At 27.9% G+C, this 27745-nt stretch overlaps 4 protein-coding genes across 6 annotated transcripts in view; 2 read left to right on the forward strand and 2 right to left on the reverse strand.

Moving 5' to 3' along the window:
• The window catches only part of LOC141528834 (uncharacterized), a 141497-nt gene that overhangs the window by 44189 nt on the left and 69563 nt on the right, over positions 1 to 27745 (forward strand). The gene's annotated exons all lie outside the window — the stretch shown is intronic.
• Positions 12471 to 27745, forward strand: part of LOC141528731 (uncharacterized) — a 38878-nt gene continuing 23603 nt past the window's right edge. The window contains exon 1 of one of the 2 annotated variants that reach the window (XM_074244938.1): positions 12471 to 12728. The gene's annotated coding sequence lies outside the window, so the exon portion shown is untranslated. The remainder of the gene's footprint in view (positions 12729 to 27745) is intronic. The other variant, XM_074244936.1, reaches the window with a different exon arrangement.
• Positions 19954 to 21359, reverse strand: LOC141528653 (uncharacterized). The gene is made up of 2 exons (XM_074244811.1): positions 21300 to 21359; positions 19954 to 21032 (listed from the first exon to the last, which is right to left on the reverse strand). The coding sequence occupies exons 1-2, from the start codon at positions 21330 to 21332 to the stop codon at positions 20175 to 20177; spliced, it is 891 nt and encodes a 296-aa protein (XP_074100912.1). The 5' UTR covers positions 21333 to 21359; the 3' UTR covers positions 19954 to 20174.
• LOC141528577 (uncharacterized) lies at positions 23370 to 26366 on the reverse strand. Of its 2 annotated transcripts, none has more exons than XM_074244705.1 (6): positions 26100 to 26366; positions 24954 to 25631; positions 24750 to 24880; positions 24475 to 24682; positions 24047 to 24422; positions 23370 to 23584 (listed from the first exon to the last, which is right to left on the reverse strand). In XM_074244705.1, the coding sequence occupies exons 1-6, from the start codon at positions 26205 to 26207 to the stop codon at positions 23391 to 23393; spliced, it is 1695 nt and encodes a 564-aa protein (XP_074100806.1). In that variant the 5' UTR covers positions 26208 to 26366; the 3' UTR covers positions 23370 to 23390. The 2 variants fall into 2 exon arrangements, with proteins under 2 accessions (XP_074100806.1, XP_074100807.1); XM_074244706.1 differs by having other exon boundaries at positions 23436 to 23584; positions 24250 to 24422.

Here is a 27745-nt window from a genome sequence, read left to right on the forward strand (position 1 = left end):
CATTTCACAACGGTCCAAATTTGCTAAAGTTATACTATCACTATTTAAAATATGGATTGATTCCGATAAAAGTGCTAGATGGTCAACATATTTCCTTGGTAATACTTCTTGCAAGCAAATAGGCGCGTAATCAAGCCAGTTTCTCCATTCAGTTGCTTTCCACTTCAGGTACGTCGATATTGGTCGTGGTTTCCGAGAACGGCATGATGGAGGTCTAATTTTTAATAGACATTCATTTATTATTTTCTGATGGTCGGGACTACCAATATAATAAGGAGCTTTAGTTTCCACTACAAGTAGTTTTGAATGATGTCTAGTTACCCCTAAAAATATAGCATGCATTGCTTCCACAACAACGCCCTTTGTGATGTTAAATAATGGCAAGATTATTAATGCTGAGACATTTTTACCCCGCGTACTACTTTATTAGTCATGTAAGCTTTTTTCATATCCGCGCGTATTTCTGTGTCTGTTCGTAATCTCTTATAACATTGAAATAAAGGATATACGAATTTGCCAGGGCCCAAACTTTACCCTTTGCATAGCAGAATAAGCATCCAAATTCTCCATTGAATTGTTTGACACAGGCGACTGCTGCTCGAGCTGGAGCATCAAGACTGCATGTTGTGACGATGAATCTTGACGTGACTTCTGTTATATTGGTAGGATTCCATTTTACACCGTCAGTAAAGAGAAGTTTCATTTCATCAGTAAATGGTCTGAAGAAGTTATTCATTATTGGATGTTCTTCGTCTACAAATATCGCCGCAAGGAGCATATGCTTTTTACGCATATGCGGTGGTAATTCATTGATTTCGGCCCAAATTGGCCATGCACTTGCATTTGATGAATTAGCCACTTTGCATCCATCAGTGTTAATCGTTAACGAAAAATTATGCCATTTTTCCAATAAGTTTCCAGGGGCACTCAAAGACTTGTATTCTTCTCCATCGTAGATATCTTCATAAGCATTTGGATCCTTCTTTACTCGCCGAAATCTATATTTCAATGAATCACTAATATTTGGTAATGCTAGCAGTTCTTTAATTTGCGCAGCCAGTTTTATGTATATAAAATAATTTAAATTAGTTTCCAATTTCTCATTTGGCTCACAAGCACCACATCGACATTGTTTTTGCAATTTATTTGTTTTAGAATTTTTCAAGCCTAGATAATCCCGACAAATTTTGCAATAATAATGATATTCCAATAAATTGTTATTGCGAGTCAGACACTCCCAAAGTTCATCTTTAGTGGTTGGTATCGAATTATGATGATATATAGATTTTATCCATTTTAAATTATCAATCGTAGCTTCGTACGATAATCGATGTCGTACTGACATAGCAATAGTTGCAAGTATGTGATCTTTCGCAGTCATATTGCGTTTAGCAATTAAATGAACGTTGACGTTCGGCATATTTTTAAAACTAAAATGTGGACTACTATTATCATTATCATCATCATCATCATTATTATCATCATCATCATCATCTTCGATGTTCTCACCTCCGTCATCGTCGCCGTCTTGATCAACAATAAAATTACTATTATCATTATTTAAATTACCAATATGATAATCTGTTCCTGAAGCACCAGAAACATCAGAGGTTCTATCTTCGGCACTGATATCTCCATCTTCACGATGAACATTATAAGTAGTATCTCCATCGTTGAGTGAATCGTCGACGTCCGTATCTGCATTTCCTGTGAAGCTGCTTGTCTGAAACCATTGGAAAACATACAATTAATTGTTATTTTAAGAGGAGATATTCAAGAGTTAACTATACGATTTTAATGCATGATTTTCGAAACTTTTCTGATGTTTGGTAAAAAAAAAAAATTTATGCATTTAATTAAAACCTTCACCCTGTTTTGTACACCCAGTTTAACTTCAAATTTTGAAAAACCAATTCGCTGTTTGAAACGTCCAATCCTATCTTTCCACCTTAAAAATATACTTTAATTAATTAAAAAAAAAAAAAAGCCATTAAGCAGCTGAGATGGAAGTAGATTTCTCAAATAATGAAAATTTATTTTTCATAAAATAATATTAATAATACAATTATATAACTCAATTTATTAATTGAAAAATTCAATAATTAATTTAGATCTACATCATGTTTATACTATGATACAGCCAATAATTATGAAATAGCTGCAACAATAAAACTGTTCCTTTGAACAAACTCTAAAATGAGTAAAATATTTTAACGATTACCATTTCTAAGGAGTGCAATTTAAAGCTTAATAAAAGAGCTTTTTGATGCAATTTGCCGAATTTCAATACATTGTCTAGTTCAGTAATTATACTAAATTCAAGTGATGAAAAATTGGTTGTCTGTAAAGTCAGTTTACGGACGATAGTTTTACGTGATAATGTCATAAAGTAACATGGTTGAAACATTGCAAATTTTTATGAATTGAATTAAATTATTATCACTGGATTATTATTATTTTGTGCTTAAAAGTTAAAAAATTTTAAATATTTAAAAATTATTTTAACAAAAAAAAGGACTAATTGATATATTGTTAATCAAAAATTGATACAATAATTTGATAATTGATATGATTATTATTATTTTTAATTAATATCAATTATTTTATAAATGTATCGTTTATAATTTTTATTGAACGCGCGCGCGTGTGTGTGTGTGTGTGTGTGTGTGTGTGTGTGTCGATAAACTTAAAAATGACGAGTTAGATAACATTTAAGCGCTTAGCAGGAAGTTGCACAGATGGCCTTTAGGTCGACTGTTTTCCTAATTTTCTTTTATAAAATTAAATTTAAAGCAGTGTTTACTTCAAAAAAATTTTTGGACGATCAATATCTTTGCTTTTATCAATAAATTGCCATTAATTATTAATTAATTATATTTTTATTAACTTCCCGCTAAGAAAATTGAAAATTTTAAAAAGTTGGGAATTTATTGGTTCCATCCCGTTTTTCGAAAATCGAGTTTTCAACGGATGTTAACTTATTGAGGTCCTAGAAGGCATCCCCGAATGTTTTTGCGATCATGTCCGTATGCCTGTATGTATGTATATGTGTAAACCTCTCATAACTTTTGAAAGGCTCGACTGATCGTAACGAGATAGGTGACGATCCAAAGAGTATCATTTCCATTAAATTTTGTGAAAATTTGAATCGATTCGGTTCGCTAGATTTTGAAAAATGTCAACAATTAAATTTATACGGCTTTATCGATCAATTCAAAAAACTAGTCTGCTCTTAAACTTGAAAAACCACGTCGATTGCTATCAGTCCCGTCAAAGTCGGTTAATTCGTTCAGGAGTTATCGAATACGAAAAATTTCGAAAGAAGTGTTTTTTTTACGTAAATCCAACGTTTTTCAACACTTTTACTTTTTTTCCCAATTCTGTCGAGAGAATTTTTTGATATAATAAAAAATACTTGGAGAGACGACATTCTGCATACTTTAAATGGTACATTACCCTCAAAATCGCGAACTTTGTCTTCAAATATTTTGAGATCTAAACAGTTGAAAATTACGAAATTTTAGGAAGTTATAAATAAAGCTATTCTGTACCCGTGCAGAAAATCATTTAAACTTAATCATTTATGCTTAATTAATATTATAGTTCCCTTGTTTTGAGAGATAAAATAACTGTAAGATGTTTGCAAACTTTAATAATATTATAACTACATTCTCAATAAAAATCGAATACTTTAAAAAATTAACTTTAAAAAACTTAGGCCCGAGAAATTTTCTAACCCGTAAAATGTTAATAGCTTAATTTTAATTACATGATAATATATACATACAAGTTAATAAAAATCGTTTACATCTACATTTTAAAATTTATACCATTAACTTTATACTCGTACACGGAAAAAAAATTCTATGAAAAATTACGATGTTAACATCGTAATCCAGGACTAGACTTTCAGTATGTTGATTTTTACGATGCTGCCGTCTACAGAATACAATTTGAATTATTGAAAATTACGATGTTATTTAGTAAATTTTTTTCCCGTAAGAGCAAGTGAATAAGGACGCATACTATATGTTTTAATAAAAGAGAGACAGAGTCCAGTAGTTTGCGACGCCACCACCGAAAGATGACCAACTACTGCATGGAGGGTCTTATTATGTGACTGAACAGAAAGTATAGATGTTCCCTCTAATAGTGTAAGGGGATAAACCTTAGGCCCGTGGCGGAGGCAATACCGGGTTCGATTCCTCGGTGATACAGAATTATTTTTTCGGTAACCTAAACTTCTTTGTAATTTGAGTGATAGAAATTTACGATGTTGTATCGCATATTATAATGTTTGAGTTCTGATCCGGCACTGCAATGTTCTATACTAAAAATTACGATGTTACCATCGTAATTTTTCATAGAATTTTCTCTCCGTGTAGGTTTAACAAAAATTCGATAATTTTTTACTTAATAAAGTTAATTTACATTAATTGCCGAAAAAGTATAAAAAACTATCTACTTAAAAATGTCTTCCAAGTTTCCGAAATAACTTTCAATAAGTTTTTGGAAACGTAGATAAATTTTACGTAGAAATGTTCTATACTCAGAATTTCACTATTAAGAATTTCATAGAATCTTCTATTTTTATAAAATTTTGTAACGTTACTCAAATTTTACAAAAATTCTATTGAACTTAGTAGAATTTCATAAAAAGTTTGGAAAATCCAAAAGTGCACGCCTCATAATCTCATTTTCCATAATAAAATTACAAATATAAAAATTTAAATCTTTTGCGTCATACAAATAATAAGTGGGTCATTTCATGTCAAATCGACCAATAGTTGGAATCGACCTCTTTCGATTTGGATGAATTTTTCTTTTGTCAGAAGTTTTCTTTTGTCATAAAACGAAGTCTGCCAAAGGAAAAATAATAAAAAAATTTTTTTCGAAAGATATGCAAGTTCAAAATATCGCGATTTTTCCAGTTTTTCAACTTTGTTTTTGCAATATCTCGAATGCTATTATAGATACAGGAATGGTCTTTTGTTTGTTTAAAAGGGAACACTTGGGGCTATTGAAAAAAAAATATTTTGGAAAAAATTTTGAAAAATGCCAAATTTGTCAAATTTTGAATTTTTGAAAATCGTCAAAAATGAAGACCACCATTAAAATTTAGGCTCAATTTTTTTGTATAATATCTTGTAATGATCTTAAAAGATCCTGAAATTTTTGGATAGGGGTTTTTTTTTCAAAAATATTTATTTTTAAATTTCAAAAAAATTTTTGAATTTCAGAAAAAAATTTTTTTTGTTTTTTGCAACTGCTATACAAGTTAAAGTTATGCAGATACACAATATTGTAATTTTCAGTATTTAGAAATTAAATACACGACGTGAAAATATTAAATAATAAATTAATTTCAACTTTTTTTTTAATTTTTAGACATAATCTTGTATCCTTAAAATAAGCAATCTTTCACTCATGATACAATTTGTTAATTGTCCTTTTTTTACTTCATTTAAAGTTGTTGATGCCCCTTGTCGTCTTATTAACATGGGAATAATTTGTAATTTCAGATTGAGAACTATGATTGTGCAGAAATTCGTAAGTAAATAAGTATTCGAAAGAACGAAAAAAATTTATATTCTTATGAAATCATTTCTAATTTTTATAGAAAATTAATATCTGTTGAGTTATTCGAGGTTAAAAACTGTAATTGAAGTGAAAAAACGGACAAAATATATCATGCGTTAAGAAAAAAAATTATATCATGCGTTAATCCTGACTTTTAGATTACGTCTAAAAAATGAATAAAAATTGAAATTAGTTTATTATTTAATATTTACACGTCGTGCATTTGATTTCTAAATAGTTGAAGTCCTAATGTATCTACTAGTGAAGTTTAATTTATACTTCACCGAGCAAATTTTTGAAAAAAAAATTTCTAAAAATATTAGTATTTTTTCCGAGTCTTACGAGAAAGTCAGACCTTAACAACTTTCTCGAATTATGGAATTAACCACCGATTAGATGGGGTAAAAAAAACTTAAAATAAGGTTTTTGATTGAAATATTCGGGTTTCATTTTTAGCAATAAAATGTATAGGTTGCCGTGGAATTGATAGAGAAATTATAATTATAAAATCACAGAAAATTTTTAAGTAACCTACATTTAAATGGTGTCAGAACATTTGGCAACGTTATCTAGCACGCGAGCTTCAGACCATTCAATAAATTCAAACTAAACTTTTACGTGCTTATGTTTTTCATACATACTTATAAGTTAATTTATTGTTAACAAATTTTCATAATTCATAATTGAAAAATAAAACAATAATTGAAAAATACTAGCATTCCTGCCATGAGATATTAGAATGTTATGGTTCGGTGACTAAACGTTTTTAATTAATTTATTTATTTACATTGACTGCAAAAAGGTAAACATGGTTAAGGTTATATTGTGCAAATAAAAATGTAAACAACCGAAATAAAGCGTTGCCAAATCACGGACAGGTTACTAACAGCTGATTTACAAGAGTCAAATTAATTTTTGTATTTAACTATTTTTTTTTTAATTTTCAAAATTTCAACGATTAATGCCTTTTATGCTATTTATTCTTTAATTTACGGAATTTTTATGGGTTTTTTTATTTTAATTTATCGAATATTGACTACTACAGTTGTTGTGACTTAACTGGAGCGAAAGGACTTCTTTGATATAATCTAACAATCATAATTACTAGCTTTAACCTTTGCTCTCGTTACTTGCTTGATGTCCTCTGTTTAAAAATATTCATTAAAAATAATTCACCATCATGAGATTTGAATTTTTTTCAATAATTTCAATTATTCAGTATGTATAAATTATTTAGTATATACTAAATATAGTATATATGTATTATATATAAATAGATGTATAGAATTTTCAGTATAAATTAAATTGAAAAAACTGCAATGCTTCTATAAGCATTCTACAAAATTTTCTTATAAAGAAAATTAACAAAAAAAATTTTTTTCATTAAAAAAAAAAAGAAATCAAGGATACAAAAATAGAGAGAAAAGGCACCACGCCACCCGGTAGGAGTTAATAAGCGGTGCCAAATAGCCAAAATTTTTATGTAACCAAGTTATTCTTGGTTATATTTTTATGTGCCCTATAAGCATACGCGGAGAAAAATGAATAATTATAATTATTGTTATTTTCTCTTAGTATTTACTAGCCTAAGAATGTTATTGACCAAAATTAATTGATGATTACAGTTACCATCATTTTTAGTAATATTTATCACCACGATAGTAATATTTACCATCTAGAAAGTAATGGTCACCATCTTGTAAATTAAAGAAAAATATAATTTTAGGGGTGGTAGCTACTACTATTGAGGTGATAGTAATAATTAGTGCTGTGCAATTTGGCCGACTTAACCGGCCAGAAAGTTTAACCAGTTTAATTAGTTTATCGGCCAGCTGGTTAATCCAAATTAACCGGTTAAACCAATTTAACCGATTAACTAGTTAACCGATTAAATCAGTTGAACGGTTAACTGATTAACCGGTTAAATGGTTAATCGGTTAAATTGTAAATTTACATTTTCCATTATATAAATAATAAATTATTATTAAGTCTAATATTTTTAACATATTTACACTGTTTATTTATTTTATATTTTAATTTCAGATAATTATTTGTTATGGATATTTATATAACTGAATGATAATTTTTTTGTTTTTGAACATAATATTATGGGTCATTCTATGTCAAATCAACCAATGTTTGGAATCGACCCCTTTCAATTTGGATAAATTTTGGTCAGAATATTTCTTTTATCATATAACGAAGTTCTGCCAAAGGAAAAAAAAATTTTTCAAAAGATATGCAATTTCAAAATTTCGCGATTTTTCCAGTTTTTCAATTATGATTTTGTAATATCTCAAACGCTATTATACATAAAGGAATGGCCTTTTGTTTATTTGAAAGGGGACACTTGGGACTCTTAAAAAAAAATATTTGTGAAAATATTTTGAAAAATTCTTAATTTTGAATTTTTGAAAATCGTCAAAAATGACGATTAACATTAAAATTTTGGCTCAATTTTTTCGGATAATACCTTATACTAATCTTACAAGATCCTGAGATTTTTAGAATTGTATTTTTTGTTTTTTTTTTTTTTTAAATATGAATTTTTGATTTAAAAAAAAGATTTTTTTTTGTTTTTTTGCAACTCTAAATAAGGTAAAGTTAAGCAGATGCATAGTATTCTAATTTTGAGCATTATAAAGTTAAATGCACAACATGCAAATATTAAACAATAAATTTATTACAATAACTATTTTTATTTTTTGAACGTAATCTTAAAGTCAGGCTTAACGCATGATATGATTCGTTATTTGTCGTTTTTTTACTTCATTCAAAGTTGTTGACGCCACTTATTGTCTTATTAACGTGGAAATAATTTGAAATTTGAGATTGAGCAACATTAATGTGCAGAAATTTGTAAGTGAACAAGTTTTCGAAAGAACGAAAAAAAAATTGAGATTCTCATCACATTGTTTCTGATTTTTATTAGAAATTAATATCTTTTTGAGTTAATTGGCGTAAAAAACTATAATTGAAGTAAAGAAACGGACGAAATATATCATGCGTTAAAAAAAATTAGAAATTATATGATAAAAGAATTATTCTGACCAAAATTTATCCAAATCGAAAGGGGTTGATTCCAACCATTGGTCGATTTGACATGGAATGACCCACAATATCATGTTAAAAAACCAAAAAATTATCATTCAGTTATATAAAAATCCATAATAAATAATTATCTTAAATTAAAACATAAAATAAATAAATATCAGTGTAAATATGTTCAAAATATTAGATTTAATAATAATTTATTATTTACATAATGGAAAATATAAATTTACAATTTATCCGATTAACCATTTAACCGGTTAATCAGTTAACCGTTTAACCGGTTAATCAGTTAACCGTTTAACTAATTTAACCGGTTAAATTGGTTTAACCGGTTAATTTGGATTACCCAGCTGCCCGATGAAATAATTAACCTGATTAAACTTTCTGGCCGGTGAAGCCGGCCAAATTATACAGCACTAGTAATAATCACCATCATTATGGTTACTATTATTATCGTGATAGTAATTATTACAATAAATTGATTTTAGACGATAACATGTCAAGATTCGCAACTATTAAAACAGGATGATAATAATTGTAATTATTTATTTCTCTTTCTGTACGTATTCATTATTCTGTATAACTATATTTGAATAATATACAAACTCATAAAAGGTTAAATTAATGTTTATTAAGTTTTTTTATAACTTTACGAATATGGAGAATATTGATTTCATTATTTGAGATATTTCAAAAAGATTTTAATTCGTTTTGTACAGAACAGCGAAAAGTATTTGGCAAGATTGGACTCGGTTTAACCTGTTGAGGACACGTGGGGTCCAGTGGACCCCAGGTGAACTTTGAGGCAATTTTAAATTTAGAAGGAGATTTATAAATGAGACTGAGTCTCATTTACGACTTATTTCATTGATATTCTTGAAGATACTTTTATTTTTTTATTGTAATAATTATAATAAAAAAGTTTTATGACAAAAAACTAAATCTCTCTATATTATTTTGCATGTTTAAATGTCTTATTCTCATTTTAAGTGACTGACCGAAATTCGTATTTCGGTATTTTTAATTTATTAGAAATTAAAAAAAAAAATATTTTGGAAAATCCAAAAGTGCACGACTCATAATGCTCATTTGATTATGAAATAATAAAAAAAAATAAATAAAAAAAAAACAGTTGTACTAAGAAGATAATGCACATGCGCCCCTGGTGGAATAAATGTACGTAATATCTATAGATATATCACCATCCATGTTAATTTTACATGGAGATATATAGATATACAGTCTGCTGGTTTTTGTTTTTTATTAATTGTAATTAAACGACACTGAATTACCTAGCCATTCGCATTCAGTGACCTACACTTATTATTAAGAATTAAAAAAAAAAAAAATTTAACTCAAATAATAGATTTTTTTGAAACTTACAGTGTTTCCGGAGTTTCATACATGACGGACAAGAAAATTTTTTGACCTATTTTGATGTTTTTTTCCGTTTCTATTGCACAAAATTAATTTTCAAAAAGTATGGAACTAATTTCCATTAAATTATCTTGACAATAGTATGCAAAATATCTTGATTCCGTGAACTAACAAGGCTATGATAATAAAAATAGTTGCCGAAATGAGACGAAAAAAATTTTTCGATCGTAAAGCACTCTCTGATGTTTCGCATTCATGAGTCGTGCAATAACTAGTAAGATATTTAGAGGGAATGTTATATTAAAGTGTGGTGCCAATTATAAGTCAATACATCACATAGGAAACGAATTAGAACTGTTTTGTTGAGAGTCCTCAACGGAATTTTTTCGAGGTGTGTCCTCAACGGATTAACACAACAACCCAGAACTTACGAAACAAGTGACGGAACTTGAAAACATAATGTGAGTGGTGAAGGGTTAAATATGCTTGATGGTAAATACTATCATTTGGATCAGAATATCGCGCATGGAGAAATATATATGTCAAAAATATATGTCGCATATATAATATATATACCGCTTATATTTACGCAAAAAAAAAAATATGTCAACATATATTTTTCACATAGATGCTGATATATATGCAGAGATACATGCTTACATATATGTAGACATATATGTATACATATATGTAAGCATACACTGAAAAAAATTTCTAAGTTGGAGAATTTTTACTCAAATCAAGAAAGTTAAATTTTTCAAAATTATTTTCTTGATTAAAGTTAAATTTTTTCTGTATATCTCTAGACACTTATATGCGCACATATATGTGAACATATATGCACGCATATATGTAAACATATATCTACGCATATATGTGAGCATATATTTAGCGCGAAAAAAATATATGGGAAATATATTTGCATATATTCTTCGCATATATATTTTTCCATGCGGGATGTACAGATGCTTCATTCTAAGGAGTACCATTTTCATAATGTATAAATTTTAGTAACCAAATATATTATTTACTATTTTAAACTTTTGTAATCGGAATTATCATCTCAGATATAGAATATAGCAAACTAAATATCGCACTAGTATGAAATTTTTGATGATAAATATGTTCTAAGTGCCCGTAAAGTCAAAAACTATATTGACAATATTGATAAATTATAAACGCGAGTAGCTATTGCATTGAAACCAATGGTTTAATAAAATGTGACAAGATTTAAGAATTCGATTTCAAGTTAACACTGTGCCTAACTAATTGCATGATATTGTTGTAATAATCTTTATAACAAATAAACTTGTTACACAGTTTCACCATGAATTTTTTATTATTTTCATTTTTTTCACGAAAAAAAAAAAATTAGTCGGAAGAAAAAAAAAGATTTCGACTGAAGATGCTCACAAAATTTTAAATAATTCAAACTACCCAAGGAGTTACAAAATTCAAGAAAAATTATTGTAAATGAACTTTGACTTTTTTTCTCGACGTTTCAAAAATATTAAAAATTTTCATAGTACAACTTTCATTTTAAAGAAATTTTTTTTCTAATGTTTAGAATTCTTATTACTTCTTATTCACTTAAGTTTATGAAAGATTTTTTTTTTTCAATTTTCGATAAAAAAAAACTTTTAATAAGTGTCATAACTTATCTACAGATAAAAACTAAGTATTTGATTGGGGTGGATGTGTATGGATTTTTAATCTTTTTTTATTTTTTAAACAAAGTATCTCAAAAAGATAAATTTTAGAAAACGAAACTTTATAGTGAATTGATTTTAAACCAAGTAATGGTTATGTTAGAAATTTTTTTTTATTTATTTAATGAAGAAACATTAAATAAATTTATTCCAAGTAATTACTGTAACTAACCTGAATCACCTGTGATGTAAGACTGCATCGAGGGATAGGTCGACCATTTGTAATTGGAAATGTAATTAAAAATTGTTTAATTTTTTTTTTATTTCTCTTATATACTGATGTCCTGGAGTTACTTAATTTTCGTTCCATTACGTATTGCCTGTGTATAAGTAAAAAAAAAAAAAAAAGTATGGTTGGTTAAAAAAATGTAGTGTTATTCAAAAATCAATATAAATAAAAATTTAAGGTTACTTACGTTTGATTACGATATTTATTCAATATTTTGTAGACAAAAACAGTTCACTGTGTATAATAAACTACTTAAAAAATTATTACTTTATACATATTTATATGTACGTATATGTACCACGATGTCAAAAATACTGAGTTAATGAAAGCCGACTATTGTCTTGCTTATATTAATTTTTCGTACAGCACACGCATCCACGTGAGGTGAGCGGTTCGTACTTGCGTCGCGGGCTTGTGTCCCAGAAAATGTGGATACGGGGCATAGAGAATGCATGAGGGGGTGCGTGGAAAACCTGCGCATGAGCAAACAGTTGTCTTTTATTCCATGTGCCGAGCACGCGACTCGTTCGAACATGAAAAGAAGTGTGCTATGCTGTTCAGTCGGTGCCGGGTATCAATGTTTTATTGTTTATTCTTTGATGAACAGCATTTTTTAATATCGCGTCACGCATAGTTGATTGTTATAAAAGGATCTTTTAAAAACTGACATTGTGTTGAATAACGCAAACTTAATGATTATTAAGATAGTGTAAACTGTCATGAAATTTAGTTTTCACATCGAACTTGACATTGCATATAAAATAATTCTTGAAAAATTGGTAAGTAGACAATAAATTTAAAAAAAATATCAAACATGGTGATTTAAAAATTTGAAATAACGTACTATCTGTATCGGTTACTGTACAAAAAAAATTAGTCATCGATTTTTTTGGACAAAAAGTTTAATCATCAAATGAATATTTTTTCTAAGCAAAAACGTTTAATAGAAAAAAAAAAGATAATCGCAGCTTGTTATTTTTATCCATTGTTAGATTTATATTAATTGTAATATTGTTATTAATTACTTAATAAATTTTTCTTATTGTTTTTATATTTTAATCTACAAATTTTTTTTTAATTGCTGTTAAATAAAAAAAAAAATTATTAAAACTACGACAAACTTAATTTAAAAAAAAATTTTAAAAGTATTAAATAATTTAATTTCTTAACCTTCTAATTATTTCGAATACTACTTCCTATCAAATTGCATGTAATAAATAATTTTAAACCTTAAGCAGCTGACAAAGAAGCTATTTATTTATTTATTAATTTTATTTCATTTGCTTGAGTTACTTTCATACTGATATCGATATAAAAATAACAATATTTTTATACTGTTACGAGTCAAATAAGAAATAATCCGAACAAAAATAGTTTCACTGTAAAAAAATTGCGCCAAGTCCACGTTCATAAAACTCATCTCAATGACGTTTGCACTTTACAAAAAATAATAAGACTCAATATAATAATTGTCATTCTCTACAAAAAAAAGTGAAATACAAAAAAATACCAAGAAACTGTCATAATGTTAAAAAAATTGAAAGAAAATTTGTTGAAAATTAAAAAATTAAAAAAAAAATTTTTTATCTTACTTGGCGCGCGTCATTGAGTACCCCAAATTTTTTTCGGAAGAATTTCAACCCGAGAAAAAACGATTTTGCTCGAATTTTTGTAATTATGTATAGTTATACATATTCGGGCTGATCAGCTCTAATTACATAATATATGATTTCATACATTCTTATACTTATAAATTTACATTAGTCAAGCATACTCAACTCATTAAAAACACTGCTTACTCGATTAATTATCAGTTTCAGTGAAAAAATCCGTTTTTAAATTTTTTTTTTAATTTTTAGTGGACATAACTATCAATATGGTGGTGTGGTGAAATCATCTGAAATTATATAAAATTTTTGGATTCAATTTTTTTCAGCTCTGTCATTAAGCTTCAGTGAAGAAATTTGATATTGCTTAGTTTAATTGTAATTAACACATTTTGATTGGCAATCACACCGCATTTTCTCAATTTAGTCGGCCATATGTTTTCTTTTCTAGAGCACTCAATTGTATCTACTTTGAAGTAGTTTTCATAACCAAACACGAGAGGGCGTTTTAGTAAAATCATAAATGATGTCTGGAAGATTAAAAAATTTCAAATAACATATGTATGACATGTCGATTTTACCTAAATTTTGTAAAACTTATTATTAAATAATAATAGTTGATTAATTAAATTCATGCATTTTATAGGTTGACTTAATTATAAATTTTTAATCATTCAAAGGATGTTTATTTATCCTGAAAAAATTTGGGGTACTCAATGACGCGCGCCAAGTACGATAAAAAAATTTTTTTTTAATTTTTAAATTTTCAACAAATTTTCTTTCAATTTTTTTAACATTATGACAGTTTCTTGGTATTTTTTTGTATTTCACTTTTTTTTGTAGAGAATGACAATTATTATATTGAGTCTTATTTTTTTTTGTAAAGTGCTAATGTTATTGAGATGAGTTTTATGAACGTGGACTTGGCGCAATTTTTTACAGTGAAACTGTTTTTATTCGGATTTATTAATAACAACAATCATTTTAGTAATAATAATGATAATGATAAACATTATTATTGCTTTCATTTTTAACATCAATTTATTATTACCGATATTAATACTTTCAGTATTATAAATACTACTATTGTTATTTTTATTATGGTTACCAATATTATTTATTGTTATTATGATATTGTTGTTAGTAAATGACGCAATATATCAAACGCATAGTCATGTTTCGTATTATCAAGAGATTAAGATTATTTGAAACCCGCTCAATTGGATGACAGTGCCACCTACAGGCAATAACCATAAGATCACAGAATGTTCACACTTTTTAATGAGAATTCCCAGACACTGAACATCTGGTTTATCCGAAGAAAGTATAACTCATACAATGTTTGTGTGTTTAAACTGGTTAACAAATAAAATTTAATTAAAAAAATATGTTTCAAACATAAACATGGAAGGTTGTATGATAATTTGTTCTATAAAATTTTTTGTTTCATAGGATACTTTTACATTTTTAATTTCAAACGTAAACTTTTCCGCGCAATATTAAAAATTCATAAATAAATGAATTTTTTCAGGCAAAGCTATAATCATATGAAAAGTCGTTCGTTCTTTGATTTTACAGCTCAAATTATGATAAAAAAAATTAAAGTTTTCTTTTCTCATATTAGCTAGTGGTATTAAAACATTTAAACTGACTAATCCGCAAAAACGCCTCCGGTTTAAATCGATAACTTAAATTATCGATGAAAATTATACATTTCTTATATATACAAAGAGAATTTTGACATTTTCTTAATAAGAAAAAATTTTAATTTAGATTTAATACTGCAATACACATTAATTCAATGAAAATAACAAACAATTATTTTAGTAATAATAATGATAATGATAAATATTATAATATTATATTAATATTAATATTATATTAATATTTATTAATATAATAATTATTATTGCTGTCATTTTTAACATCAATTTATTATTACCGATATTATTACTTTTAGTATTATAATTAGTATTATTGTTAAAAAGTGTTCCTATGCAGAGATATCTGAATAACAAATTATAATAGGGACAAAATTTAAGCAGTTATATTCAACGCTGTCTGAACCGAAATAATTTTGATTCATAGAACTAAACAATTTTTTCATATTTTTTCAATTAATTAATATTAGGAAAAAAAGGTATGAACTACTGTTATAATAGAAATTTAAGAAAAAGAAAGAACGTAGAATTTAAAATAAAATTTGCAACCTCAGAAAAACGTCATGCTTACAGTAAACACAGTCGGTAGTCTGACGCTCCGTTTACAACGAAATTTTTGAACGGAACTTGGTGCCAGATTCTACCGAATCTGTGGATTATTTTTTTATTTAGTATTATAATTTTAAAAATTTTTGTTTTGTTGTTTGTGCTCATTTACTTAAGTATTTTTTTAACTTTAAAAGAAGTTAGTAGTAGTTATTTTATTTAATTTCTTGTTAAGTTTAAGATAAGTTAATATATTTTAAGCATTAAGATGTCATATATACATAGAAAAGAAAATTTCTTGAACTAAGAAAATTGTAAGGAAGACCGAAGTTATTTTGGAGCAAGAAGGAATTTTCTTGGCTTAAAAAAATTAACTTCATTCAAGAAATTTTCAATCTTCCTTAAGATTTTTTTGATTTAAGAAAATTTACGCTTGACTTAAGACTTTCTTTCTTTCGGTGTACCTCAAGTTTTCAATTTACTTCTTTTGTAAGAAAAATACGTAAGCACTTTTAGAATTCGCAGGCCATCTTACTGATTGCACAGTCTCATCATCTATTTGATCCATGATAAATTATGTTTAATCATCGCAACATGATGATTTTCAGAATTACCATCTTTTGAAGAGTTATATATAGCACTTACAACAGCATAGTTTGCATTACATAATGATATTTTTACTTTGGGTTCCGATTTTATAAACCCTTTTTCCTATTTATTAATTTATTTTTTCCTTTGATGGACACATGTAATTTCACAACTAATATCTGTTGCAAGGAATTTAATGAAATTTTTGTTAGCGTTTCTTTGACTTCTTTACAATTTTCACAAAATTTGAAATTAGTAAACCAATATCCAAATGATGAATCAATTAATTCTTGTAGTTCAAATGTTTTTTCTCATCATATATTGAAACATGTAATACATTTTCTAGTATACTGTAAGAATTAGAATAATTGCATGTTTTGCATCGATCATTAATTTCTAATTTAAATTGTACTAAATTTCTAATATCACAATTATCATCACAAATGTTAAGAAATACTGATACAGGATCGTTATTTGTCATAGAATAAGGCTGCTCTATTAATGACTCTTTAATGTCACTGGACTTTAAAAGTAATTCGCGATTATTATATTTGCTAAATAAATTACTAAGTTTATTGTTGACAGATTGATTCTTTAGGCCATGATTGATTAATAATGTTCTAATTATTGTATTATTAAACATACATTGAATAATTGAATTAAGGCCATCGGAAACGTTATCACAGTTTTCGATACCTCGACAATCTAATAAACTAAGAGAAGCTTTTTTCGCATTTTTGGGTTCAATTTGAATAGAATGTTCTTCAACTGCCCAAATCATGTCCCATACTTTTTGCCAACGTGTATTAGGAATTGGTATGGTAGGTAAATCAGACCTATAAATTTTTCTTAAGCGATTATATTCTTTAATTGCTGAAGAGCTTGCTTTAACGGAATGAGGATCAAAATTGATTAAATGTAGTTCACGTAACTCTGTTACACGAGAAAGGGCTACATAAATTTGACCAACATTAAAAATGGTATTCCCTGCTTCAATGATGGCATTTTTTAAACTTAAACCTTGACTCTTATCAATAGTTACTGCATAACTCAAGCATAATGGAAATTGTTCTCTTACAACGAAAGCTCTTTCAAATAATTGAAATTTTACTTTAATACCATTTTAAAAATCAGCTCCTAAATTATCATTTATTATTATTATGATATTGTTGCTAGTAAATAAGACAATGCATCAAACGCATAATTACAATACGAATTATCTAAAAATTATGATTATTTGAAACCCGCTCAATCGAATAACAATGCCACCTACAGGAAATGACCAAAAGATCATAGAATGTACACACTGCTTAATGAGAATTCTCGAGACCCTGAACAGCTGGTATATCCGAAGAAAGTAAAACTCAAACAATGTTTAGCGTATTATCTATTTGGTCTGGTTAATAAATTAAATTAAATTAGAACAATATGTTTAACAACATACACATAGAAGGTTGTTGGATAGTTTAGTTAGTAGTTTACTCTGTAAATTTTTTTGTATTCATAAGAAATTTTTTACATTCTTAATTTAAAGTTTGTACTTTTCCCACGAATATGAAATGTTCATAAAATTATTATAAAAATAAATTAAACATTTATTTTCCGTAAAGAAACTAGTAGCATCGATAAAATTTCATGAAAATTAGTCGCGTATATCTTTTGGATGAGATTGATAGACTTGAATTATCAATCATAATATTTATATTTTATAAAATCGTAGGAAAAATTTTTTATATTTTTTTGTAATTTAGGAAATTGTGAATTTGGATTTAATACCACAATCCTTAATAATTTAATAAAATAATCGTATTGTTCAATATTATGAATGCAATTATTTTTAACATCAATCTATTGTTATCATTATAATAACTATCAGTATTATCTTCATTTTTATTGTTATTATTAGCATGATTATTTTTATTACATATTATTATTATCATAATTATGTTGTTAGTAAATAATACGATTCATCAAACTCAATGAATGTAAGCATTATGTACAGAATATTGTCGTTTTGAATGTCCGCGCAGTTCGGTCGCAGTATAGCAGTGCCACCTATATCTGTAAAACACTCGACCAGAATTACTTAGGCAATGATCAGCTGACTATTACATAGAAACTAAACCCAAACAATGTGAGCTCTTGTAGATATTGACTCTAGTTAATAAATAATACTTAATTAAAAAAAAGTTAATTTAAAAAATTCATATGTAAAGTTGATAGATAGTAAGTTCTAGAGATTTTATTTAAAAAAAAAAATTTTAACATTTTATGTGATTGAAAAAATTTTCAATTCAAATTATGTACTTTTACCGCGGAAAATTAGTGCACAAACAATTGTAACAATAAAATCACGTTAAACTTTTATTTCTCGTAGAGTAACTAATAAGCATTAATAAAATTCCATCAAGTATAGTCTTTGGTTTAGATTGATAGACAAATTATCAATCATAATATTTATATTTTATAAAATCGTAAAATAAATTTCCATGGTTTTTATAATATTGGTGATGATTGTTACTATTTCTTTTATTTTCGATTTCGAACTTTCTAACTACAGTTTGTGTTAGAGTAACATTGACGAGCCCTAGTGAGCATCGACGCAAGCTCATAACTTTTTTTTTTAACTGTAGTCTCCCATCTAGTGGAGAGTTACCATACATTCTCGAATTATTTAGTCTGTGGCATGTCACTTTCTCCATAAAAAAAAGGCAAAATCTAAAAATCTGGGTCGCTATAGTTTGTGCTAGAGAATTTAATTAATTTTAAATAGAATTTATTATTTTCAATGACCATTATCAATTAATATTGATAATATAACATATAATGTATAATTATAGAGTAATATTGGAGAAAAAAAAGTTCTGTAGAATTAATAAAATTTTACAACCTAAAAATATCGTTCTGCTTACGGTAAACACATTCGGTAGTCTGGCGCTCCGTTTACAACGGAATTTTTGAACGGAACTTGGCGCCAGATTCTACCGAATCTGTAGATGTACGGCCCTGGTTTAACCAATGTAGCGGCCACGGAGCTTAGATAGAAGGAGCTCGAACGTATAGTATCAGAAGTGTCCACGAAAAGTAGAGAAAATAAAGTTTCATTACAGAGTGCGCTGCTACTGCTGCAATCCAGTTTTTGAATTTAGCGGTTAAGAGTATAAGTATAACGAGGAGTAAGCTATACTTAACCTACAACTCCAATGTTTACAGATTTTCCAATAAATAATTAAGAATTCGAAAATAATATTGAAATAACAAGTTAACGGCACATTTAATTTTTTAACTAAATTGTTACTTTTATAATGACTTAATTATTTTAAAATTTTTGAGTAAATAATAAATTATTTCATATAAAAACTGAACATATTAAGAGAAGGACCTGTTGAATAGATTTAAAATTATTAAATTTATTTTCTAAAAGAAGCCTTATAATTATAAAATACCAAAAATAGTATTAACGATGAATTCCTTGGTCTGTTTATAATTAGCAGGCATAGAAGTGAAGTATGAAAAAAATAATTTCTATAAAGATAAAAATCAAATAATAAACGTAAACATCTATTAAAAAATATATATTGTTACTTAAATGTTTTTTTTTTTACATAAAAACTCTGCATAAAAATAATTAATAACTATAAAAGTTATCATTATAAAATTGTTAAGTTTGACGAACATTTGTAAAAATCTTTTAAAACTCCGATAAGCACAACTTATACTAATTTTGAAATTTTACGTAATTTTTTATTTTTAATACTTTTTTGCTTATAATTCTTATTAATATGATTAGCTAAGAAATGACCTCTAATAGTTATAAAGTAATTTAATATTTTTTCATCAACGTGAATTGATGTTCTTGGCAACCAACGAAAGGTAGTGATTTTTCTTCTGCGACTTTATCTAAAATACAATTCATCGTATCAAACCTAACTGTCTTTGTCCCAACAACAGTCAATACAATATTTTCCAATTGCTGGATCAAAGAATATAGATTATTACTTGGACGTATACATTGTTCACTCATTAGATCAATGACTCGATCTCTATGAGAAGATTTATCAGACTCTAGACTCGCCAAGCAAAGATGACACCGAGAAAATCGCTGCATTTTTCTAGCAACGTAACCAGCAATATACGACACAACAAACTCGCTTGTACTAACAACATCGTAGTCATGATGTTCATGAGGATCATTAGCCTGTAATCCATCAGCAATAGCAGAATCCAAATTAACATTATTGTTTTCATCTTCACTAGAGTCAACTAAACTCTCAAAAGGTTTTTTAGCTACACTCCTTTTTTCAAGAAAATTCATAGTCCTTGACTTTGATGAATCATTGGTGGCAGACGTGACGTCAGTGTCATCTTCACTCGTATCAACTAAATTCTCAAAATGACTCACTGCGACGCTTTTTCTTCGGTAAATATCGTCTTCTTCAATAAATCCATTGTCAATTATAGAATCTAATTTCTGTAGCCACTTTGATTTTTTATCTTGAATTAGCATCAGTGATTCTTTTGTCTCCATCAATGATTGCAAAAGTTCAACGGCAGTTACATTTGATCCTTTTGGTGGCGTAACTAAAGAATAGGAGCAGAGTAATCTGAATACTTGTCCAAATATGATAGGATCTGGATGTTCATTACACCCACAAGCACTCCTTACGATCCCAAAAAATTGCTATAAAGTATGAACAAATGAGAAATTTAAAAAATTTATGAAAGCTATAGAGCCGTTTAAAAATATTGATTGAAAAGAATTAAAAATGATGAAATTCAAATTTTTTTCAATAATTTTAATTCTTTTGATTGTATATATAGATATACAGTTTGCATGGAGTGATCACTTTTCAATTCTTTTCAATCAGTTTTTTAAACCAGGGAGACTCTATGAGAGTATGATATTTCGAGAAGTGACTGTATACAATTAAATCTTCATTGTACTTACTTCTAACTTGTCTTGATTAAGACGGGCAGTCATTAAATAGTCAAAATTACATTTTTCAGTCAAAAATCCAATAGTTCAAGTGTCCCTCCTAAAGTAATCTTCAATCCTGTTAGCGTGCTTTTGGTAATAGCGAGAAAAAATGTTTTTCAATACTGTCATCACTTTCTACATTTTGATTTTTCTTCTTGCGACATTTGTTTTTGTTATCAACAGCTTCAGCTTCCCATTCTCTCAAATATTTGTCAAATTCTTTGATAATCTACAGCGTAAAAATAGAACTATATCAAGAAGTGTTGGTGAATTGGAAAATGTTCATGCAATGAAATAATTTGAAGTGAATGGTTATTACATATGTACATGTGATTATTAATTTTAAATTCATAACGAAAAATGAAATTCATAACAATACATAAGAAAACAGAGCGGCAAAGCATTACTAACTCAAATTATAAGAAATGTTTTGTCTTAGATTTAGTAAAAGATGTATGATGCATAAAATATTAATTATTTTTTTACTAAATATTGGGAATCAACATACTACAAAATTGTTTGTTATTATTTGTTATTGTTATTGCCGAATGAAGAACATGGAGTATCTGAACTGTGAATAGATGTGTGTAGAAGTGTGACTCTCCTCTCTCTTCAATTTTATATTGTTTACTTACTCCTTCTGATAAATAATGTGATGGAGAAAAAAACTTTCGAAGGTATTGATATTCGTTTTATGCGCCGTTAGCTGTGATATACCGATTTCATTTCCACTTGGTCTTTAACTGAAATAATCAATTATTTCTACTTTATTGAAAATAATACAATACCTGTCTCATTGGACATTCGTCATTAGAACGTAAAGCAGATTCAGGAGTGCGAGAACTCATCGCCTTTATCAAATTATCTACTCTTTCCATAAATTTGATAGTGGGTCCACAATCTTGCAGTTCGGTGCAATCGTTTTGCCAAGTCATCATAGCAACTCTTAATGGTTTAGAGAATAACTAAAAGAATAAAAAATTGCAATTTCTGTTGAAATTAAATTTTGATTTTTTCAGTGAGGTAGTCGTTCTTCGGAAATAGTAATGTCGGAAAATTCTAAACTTTTGTATACTTAATAAGGATATTGAAATGCACTAACCCTTTAAATTTGAAATTGATTAACTATCCCTAATGCGAGATTATTGCAATTTAAAGAATGACCAAACCGCATATTCTTGTTTTCACGCTGAATAGACGGTCTGATTGATTTAAAAAACAAATATTATACGAATTTATATATTCAAATCCGAAGAAAAAAAAATAGGCATTTCCGGCCTCTTAGTTTTCTTCCGAAATTATTATTAAGTTAGTATAGTGAACGTAAATGGAATACCAAATTCGCGATAATTATGAAAAAAGCTGAACTACCAATGAATGAATAAAGAGACCAATGGCGGAATCTGTATTTTACAAGGCAACTGTTTCAACTAATATTAATTTTTCATGAAAATAAAAGAATCAGATAAAAAGTTAAAGATTAAAGATTAAAGTTTACTTACTTCTTCCGCTAAACGAACATTCATTTTTTGATATCCTTCGGGGTGTATATGTTCAGGTGTTAATTTGTACGAAACTTTCAAGTTAGGTCTATATTGAAGCTCGTGTTGCAATAAAACTTCCCAATGGATTTTTTCACAATCCCATCAGGGGTCTAAAAATGTATTAAGCTATTTAATTACCGTAATGAGAACAATTTTTCATACCAAACATGATATTTTTTCTTACTAAATATTACGCATCGTCAATTTACATACTATTTACAAAATTATAAACATATATATTTGACTTCTTACCCAAAACGAAGGTCCCTCAAGAATTTTGGTTCGGAAACACTTCAGCAAATGAGGAAAGTCTGACATAAACCATAGTTGTCTAGATGTATCATAAGGATGCGTATAACTGAATTTTTGGTCTTCGATACCAAAATTTTCCACGCTCCGCGGTTCCACTGAGCACCATCCGAGGTGACAACATCTACTTGCATTCCAGCTTTCTCTAACTGGATGATGCAGTCTATGATTAATTTATGCAGAACGTCTTTCGTCACTGCACTTTTGCTTAAAAATATCCCAACACTTGGACCCATGTACCACGGAAGGGTTGGTACATAAAAACTAGTGCATGATCAGCTCTCTCGTTTATTAAGTTTTGTGGCGTGTAACTGCCTAAATTGACGAAGCCATTAAACTCCATAGTTTTAGTATTTAATTTTACAGCTTCGCTTAAAGCGATTTCGTCAATTAATAAGGTACCTGCGAAAACACGAAGATGAAAGTTAGTGTAATAAAATGCTTGGAGTACTTGTATTAAAAAATTGTAAGCAAAAGTAATTTATTTCTAATTAAGCTATGTTAATAATGCATTATCTACGTATTAATAAGCATATTAGCAAAAATGATATTAAGCCTATGTAAATTATTCGAAATTTAGTACTACGCAATTTCTTTGTAAATGTAAAAATGACACAATGTGTATCATTGTTGTGTATGTCATAATTGTATTACTGTAACAAATGCTTTTTGAAAAATAATAGAAATAAAAGTGGATAATTTATAACGCTAATAAAGCTCAACAGCTCATATTCACGTATAGTTTAACGTAATGTTTCGAAGAAGCAATTGTTATATTGTCTTTGCATTGATTGTTAGTAACCAACTGTAGAAAAATTGTTAGTATCGCAAAGTTTACCACGTGTCACGTAAAATAAATTATACCCCTTTTGTCATAACTTTCCATTCGCGATGCCTTCAAACGGAGAGTGTCAAATATAGCTTTCGGAAAACCAAAAGCGCTATCTAATTTGTTTATGTATCTGTTTAGTGTGTCCTTACAAGGTAATGGTAATATTTGACGTTCACGCAATTTATCATAAACCGCAGGACCTTTAATTCTAATCATTAGACACTCATATACCCACTCAATAGTATAACGTCGTTGTTTCGAATTTTTGACTTTAGCAGCTTGAAAACAAGCACGAACTGCTTGTTTTTGGGCTTCTGGGAGATCCGCGATTTCTTCTTCAATAACACTATCTTTGATTACAGCACACTGGTGTTTTAATTGTTCCATCTTTTCCTTCAATTGATGATTCTGTAGAACAACAAATAGTATAACAGCAATTACATTATAAAATCAATATTACCTTTTTCTTCAGACGATGTAAATTTTTTTGTTTTACATGCAGTTTACGTTTAATCGTAATGTAACGTTTCGTTATATCGTTGTTTTTTCGTTTTGACGACATTAACAATCTTTTTCGTAAGGATCGACAACTGAAACATCGATTCATTTTCATAAATCTTTTATATTTTTCGGGTGATTGTAAAATACCATCACACCTGGTTGAACACCTACAAAAAGATAAAATTCGTAATTCATTTTATTCATTACTTCACAAGGAAATGAAGATAATAAAACCTTCCGTTGTTCACTCCAGCACCACTGCAAAACTGCGATTTTTCAATTTCTTGGAGCATATTAAAAAAATGTATTACTGATGTTAATGAATAATTGTAATTAACAGTCACCCCTGTTTCCATAACAGTTATCTAAATAATAAATGATAAAAATTGAAAGATAAAATTTATATTTCCGGCCGATAATATACTAAAGTCTAAGTACCTGAATAATTAGATTATTACTAATTTTAACTTCTAATTTTAGTTTTTTCAAAAAACTATCTATGTAATATAGAATTAAAAGTTTTTGTGGTTCTGATTGTTTTGACCAACACCAATTTTGTGGTAAACCTTGATCTTTCAGTGCTTGCAATATTGTAGTTAACGAAAACGTTCCAGGATTGTCATCAAAAGCTGCAGGACGATAATTTTCTTCGCATAATATTTGCCATTCCAACTCAAGATCTCCAGTATGACTTGTTGTATCTTCAATTATTTCATTTACGATACTTGAACTATACATTTGTTGGCGACAATCGGAAAAATTGTCACTTATGTTGCTGTTCTCTTCCATATGTTTTCCGGCAGAACAGCCAGTATCAAGTTCTTCGTTTATAACCACTTCCTCCGAAACTATTTGCATAGGTAAAGGATTTGTATTTGAAGAATCTAATACACGTGCATCATGGTGGTCTACGATCATATCTTCCTGTACAGGAATTGCACCTGCCTTTAAGTGGAATCTTTCTTTTGGTAAATCAAAAACCTCACCATTTGGCAAGTTTATTCTGTCAAATGTTCTAATGATATCATCATCTTTAAAATGCAATTCACAGACAAAGTTTTTATGAAGAAGATGTTGTGACAATGCCAAGTTCCAATTTTTTAATGCATCGGGACACTAATTTAAGAAAAAAATTATATTTCCAACGATTATTCAGATATTAGTACGCATCTATTACGCTGAATCAAAAAAATGTGCAATTTCTCTTTTTTTTTTTTTTATACGTTAAAGTTTGAAGTGTTAGCAAAAACAGGGGAAAAATGCTAGCACGGGTAAATGCTAATAGCCACACTCATAGAAATTTGTTTGAAAAAAAAAAATTTAAATAAATAAATAACTGTGATGTCTTTAATCAATTATAACTTTTAAAAATTTTATATCTTATTTATCCTCAACTTTCATTCTATTAATTATTGATTATAATTCCCGTAATTTTTGATTTTATAAACTAGTGATTACAAAATAAAACTCGACTCTTTATTGAAAAATCACAGAATATAAATTAATTAACTCTTATTATTACTTAATTTAAATTATATATTATTAACTTATAATAAAATGGATTGAACTTATTGGTTATATTACCTTGGGTACTTGAAATAAAGTCGTTTGACGACGGTTTAATTCAACGTTTCGTTTTCTTTCAGCAGTTGAGCCACTTAAGCAATTTTTAACTGAACACTTTTTGACCATTTTCTTAAATTATTTTATCAATTATTTTCACACTTTAACAGCACTGTCCAAGCAAACTTAATTTTACATTTGTTTATGTTTACATACTTCATAAAATCTTAACGGCTTTTTGTGACGTCACAGAGATTGTAGTGATCGTTGCGCTACTCTGGTGGTGAAAATAGGTACATGTTGTTTGCTGCTGTTTTTGAGGACACATTTTATACCAAATGACCTATGCCGTTCGAGCTCCTTCTATCTAAGCTCCGTGGTAGCGGCTGTCGAGTAAATGATTTGACAACGTAGGTAGTGACATCTGAAAGCGACTAAAAATAACACACTGATTTTTAAGTGTAGTCCAAAAATATGAAACATTGGGAATTAGGTTTCTAGTTAAGAAGTGTTTCTATGCAGATATTTTTGAATAAAAAAATTAAATTTAAAAAGTTATATTCAACGTTGTCTGAACCGAAATTATTCTGATTTATAAAATAAAATCATTTTTTCATAACAAAATTTTTCCCTAGCACTTTTGCTATTAAAAATGAAAAGTTGAATTTAAGTTTTTAAATTTATATTTTTGTAATAAAAAGATAATTTCTTATTTTTGATTTTTTATTTCTGTGATAAGAAGAATACTTACCATCCACAATAAAATATAAACTTATTTCACGAAATGATATCAGTATGAAATGAAGAATAGTTTATATTGATGAACTAAATTGTCAATTGAAAGCTTTTAATTTCAGATAAATTTTAAAAAATTTTTAAAATTTTCAGTAATTTAGATTTTTAACATTTTCAGTAATTTAGGTAATTGTAAATTTAATTTAAATTTAATAATTCAATGCTAAATAATGTAAAAAATAATAATAATAACAATACCAATAATGATAAACATACTTGTTACTATTATTTTTATCATCAATTTATTTTTACCATTATAATTATTTTCAGTATTATATTTATAGTTGTTGTTAATATTGTCATTATTATAATTATTATTATTTTTATTATTATTTATCGTTATTATCATATTAATGTTAGTAAATAACACTATTCGCCAAACTCATAATTAATGGAAGTATTATGTAAAGAATGTCGTCGTTTAAAATTTCCGCTCAATTCGGTTGAAGTGCTACCTATCGGAAACGATCACTAAGATATCGTAACATCTGTACATCGCTCGAACAGAATTACTTCGAGCTTAATCAGCTGACTTACTTTCACGAAGAATTCAAACACAAACAATTTTAGCTCTTTTAAGGTGCAATTTCATGCTGACGCTCGACGCTGATTTTTAGCGTCAAACTTGACAAAAAACGCCATCTATAGGAGAGCGTCAATTCAAGAGCGTCAAAAAGTCGCGTCAAGCGTCAGCAATATCTAGCGTCAACAAACATACATAACTAAGCGTCAAAAATTCACAACTATCGATTGATCGATTGTATATATGTTGTTATGTTTTATTATTATTAACCTCAATTACACCTCAATTACACCTCAATTACACAAACAACAATTAGTTATAAAATAAAATAATAAATATATTAGTGAGA

This window comes from Cotesia typhae, unplaced genomic scaffold, assembly GCF_013202065.1.
Source record: "Cotesia typhae breed Kobodo isofemale line unplaced genomic scaffold, CoteBio_Ctyphae contig_44, whole genome shotgun sequence".
NCBI classification, from domain to species: Eukaryota; Metazoa; Arthropoda; class Insecta; order Hymenoptera; family Braconidae; genus Cotesia; species Cotesia typhae.